The sequence below is a fragment of the Gossypium arboreum genome, chromosome 7 (genome assembly GCF_025698485.1).
Source record: "Gossypium arboreum isolate Shixiya-1 chromosome 7, ASM2569848v2, whole genome shotgun sequence".
In the NCBI taxonomy this organism is placed as follows: domain Eukaryota; kingdom Viridiplantae; phylum Streptophyta; class Magnoliopsida; order Malvales; family Malvaceae; genus Gossypium; species Gossypium arboreum.
Window position 1 is genome coordinate 5,209,662 of NC_069076.1, and position 3,183 is coordinate 5,212,844.

At 29.2% G+C, this 3,183-nt stretch overlaps 1 protein-coding gene across 1 annotated transcript; it reads right to left on the reverse strand.

Moving 5' to 3' along the window:
- Nucleotides 1-454: 454 nt before the first annotated feature.
- On the reverse strand, nucleotides 455-1,547 carry LOC108480155 (CENP-B homolog protein 2-like). The gene is made up of 3 exons (XM_017783052.1): nucleotides 1,160-1,547; nucleotides 976-1,022; nucleotides 455-751 (listed from the first exon to the last, which is right to left on the reverse strand). The coding sequence occupies exons 1-3, from the start codon at nucleotides 1,545-1,547 to the stop codon at nucleotides 455-457; spliced, it is 732 nt and encodes a 243-aa protein (XP_017638541.1).
- Nucleotides 1,548-3,183: the final 1,636 nt, after the last annotated feature.

A 3,183-nucleotide genomic window follows, 5' to 3' on the forward strand; every position in this document is an offset into this window, starting at 1 on the left:
TGGAATAAAAGTTGTGGTATCAACTTTTTTAATAATATTAATAAAGAATAGTAAAATCTCGATAAATGAATATTTGATAAATTAATAATCTCGATTAAATAATAATTTTTCGGTCCTGATTTGGGTCAAGGGATAAAATAATAATCTCGTTAAATACATAAGATAATAATTTTAGAAAAATCATTAAGGGCCAATGAAAATATAAAATAATAATTTATTTCATATACTGAAAATTTTATATGCAATACATAAAACTAAAGTGCTTTCTAGGAACTCTTATTTTTTCAAATTTATTCTTTACTAAAATATGCATTTATAGTTAACTCTTCTTTGCATGTGAATCAAAAACAATTTATCCTTAACTTTTAGAAGGGCATAAACCAAATCTGATATATTCTTCTTGTATTGTATTAAATAATTCTTTAAGGTATCCACATTCCATAGCTAGAAAAGCCTATATTGGAGAAACATATGGTAAAACACTATTATCATCTCGATATTGCTCGTCATCAGCTGACACATCCATTACTTCTTGAATAATTTCTTCATTCGTAGGTGACTCCTTCAAAGGTTCATGTTCACTTGGATAATTCAAAATCCATTCAACATCCATGACATTTCTATAGTGTAAATAAGAAATTACTTCTTTTAATTTATGAATGCCTTCAACATCACCAATTTCTTGTTGGAGAGGCATATCCTCCTCGAATTGGATTTTGCAATGTCGGAAATAATTTGCAATAGTTGTAGGCTTCACATCAATATTCCAAGCAACATTAATAAAATGGGTTGCATCCAATACATTAATCTTTTCAGAAATTATTTCTCATTTCTCGTAACCTTCTAAGATGCTAGAATAAAAGCGACGCCAATAATAAATCTTAACTGCTCTTATAATTCCAACATCACATGGTTGAATTTTTTATGTTGAATTTGGAGGAAAAAAAATTCAACTTTTCTCAAGCCTTCAATAACCTTAGGATGGGCTGGGCAATTGTCTACTATAAGCAACACATTTCTACCTGTCATTTTAGCATCAAACCAGCAAATAAAATCTTGAAAAAGTAATCCAGTCATCCATTTTTTTTGTTGGCTCGATAATGACAGTTAAGATTGTCAACATTCACATGTTTAAAACATCTAGGATTAGCAAACTTACCAATAACCCAAAGAGGCACTTTATCTGAACCATTCCCTTTGCAACAAAGCACAACAGTAAGTCTTTCCTTGTCATTTTTTCGTCCTTCTAATTGCTTTGTAGCCAGTGAATGATTTGCTTGCAAACGATAAAATAAGCCTGTTTCATCCATATTATAGATATCCTTCCAATTAAAAATTTCCAATTTAGCTCTTATTTGAGGTAAAACATCTTCAATATTCTCCATAACAATTGAACCACTTTCACCAAATCTTCTATAAGACTTAATCTCATGCCTTGCCTTGAACCTTTCTAGCCAACAAATTGAAAAGTTAAATTCAGAATTTGCATCACCATATATTTTTTGCAGAAACTCTTTTGCTTTAGTTTGAATCACTTCTCCAGTCATGTTTACTTTCTTTTGATATTAGAGAAACCACTCATATAATATCTTCTCTAAGTCGGGATATTTGGCTGATTTGTATCTTTTAGAATTTCTATTATTTATCTCTTTTAACAAATATTCAGATGACCTTTTAAAAGTATTTGATATTGTTGATTGGCTAATAGAGAGATCAAATGTTTGTTGAACCCATTGTTGCAAATCTTTTTAACTTGAAGAGGGATGCTCAATTTTGTACTCGCATGATGTTTTTCTCATATCATTTGTCAATATAGACTTTTTTACATCTTTCAAATGAAAAGCCATGGAGAAAAAGATTATATGAAATACAATATTTTGATATGTAGATGTGTTTATTTATAATAAAATTTTTAATCTATCCAATGAATATATATATTGGATTTTGAAACCATTAACTCTTTTTTCTTTTTGGTTACATAGACCAATTAATTAACTCTTTTTTTTTTGTTACATGAACCAATTAACTTTGATTCATTGTACCTGTGGGTTTTGATAAAAAATCATGCATAAAGTAAGAAATATTTTCTAAATTAATAAAATTTTCATTTATCAATAAATTAATAACCTCGATAAAATAATAATTTTTTGAATCTCAAAAATATTATTTTATAGAGGTTTTTCTCGTATGTATTTTTAAAGACTTCTAACAATAATGTTGACTAATATTAAAACAATTAATGCATCCAATTCATTAGCAAACTTAAGTCAAATTAAGAAAATTTTTCAAATTTAGGATGATGTGTAACACCCCTTACCCGTTACCGTCGCCGGAACAGGATACAAGGTATTACCAGAACATAATACCTACCATTAAACATAATCGAAATATAAATATGTCTTGAACAATATTAGCCAACTTTAATGGCTTGTACAAATTAGCTGGTCGAGTACTGTAACTAATATTTTAAACCTAGACAAATATGACACGTAACAAAATAATTAAGCCTACTATACATGCCATAATTCAAAACGTTTAGTTCAAATACCCTAAAGTAGGATAGTGCGGATAGATCTTCACGATCCTTAACTCCTGAGCAAGCCGGAGAACACTATAAGACAAAAGAGAGAAACAAAGTAAGCTTATAGCTTAGTAAGTAAGTATGTAAATACTAATTAAAAAAAATCTAACATGTTTACACAACAATTCAAGTACATCTACTTTAACTTCACTATTCATTCCACTTTGATTAAGCTGTCTCTGCTGCGTCATATTCACTAAATAAATCATAACTCGAGTTACCAAACTCGAAATTCAAATCCGTAAAATTTCCTGAATCTAGACTCATAAAGCTTTTTGCTAATTTTTTCTATAATTTTGGTTCAGCCGATTAGTACAGTTTATTAGTTAAAGTTTCCCTGTTACACAGCTCGACTGATCTGACCTCTGTTCACTACAAATTGAATTTCTCTCAGTACACAATTCAAACAACCCTGAAGTCTGTTTCATCTAAAATAGTCTCAATAAGGAATTTAGGCATGTAAACTATATTTCTTAATTTGCTTTGTACAATTTTTAATGATTTTTCAAAGTTGGAACAGGGATCACGTATTCATCCTGAGCAAGTCACATACAATTGTAAATATCTCAAAATATAGAATTCCTTTGCTTGCTCTGTTTCTT

Bases quoted from the DNA above. Each gene is read 5' to 3' on its own strand.
- LOC108480155 (XM_017783052.1), bottom strand. From the start codon at position 1,547: ATGACTGGAGAAGTGATTCAAACTAAAGCAAAAGAGTTTCTGCAAAAA. The intron at 1,023-1,159 runs GTAAGTTTGCTA...CTAAAATGACAG, and splicing joins AGTGCCTCTTTGGGTTATTG to GTAGAAATGTGTTGCTTATA. The intron at 752-975 runs GTTATTGAAGGC...ATTGATGTGAAG, and splicing joins ATTGCCCAGCCCATCCTAAG to CCTACAACTATTGCAAATTA.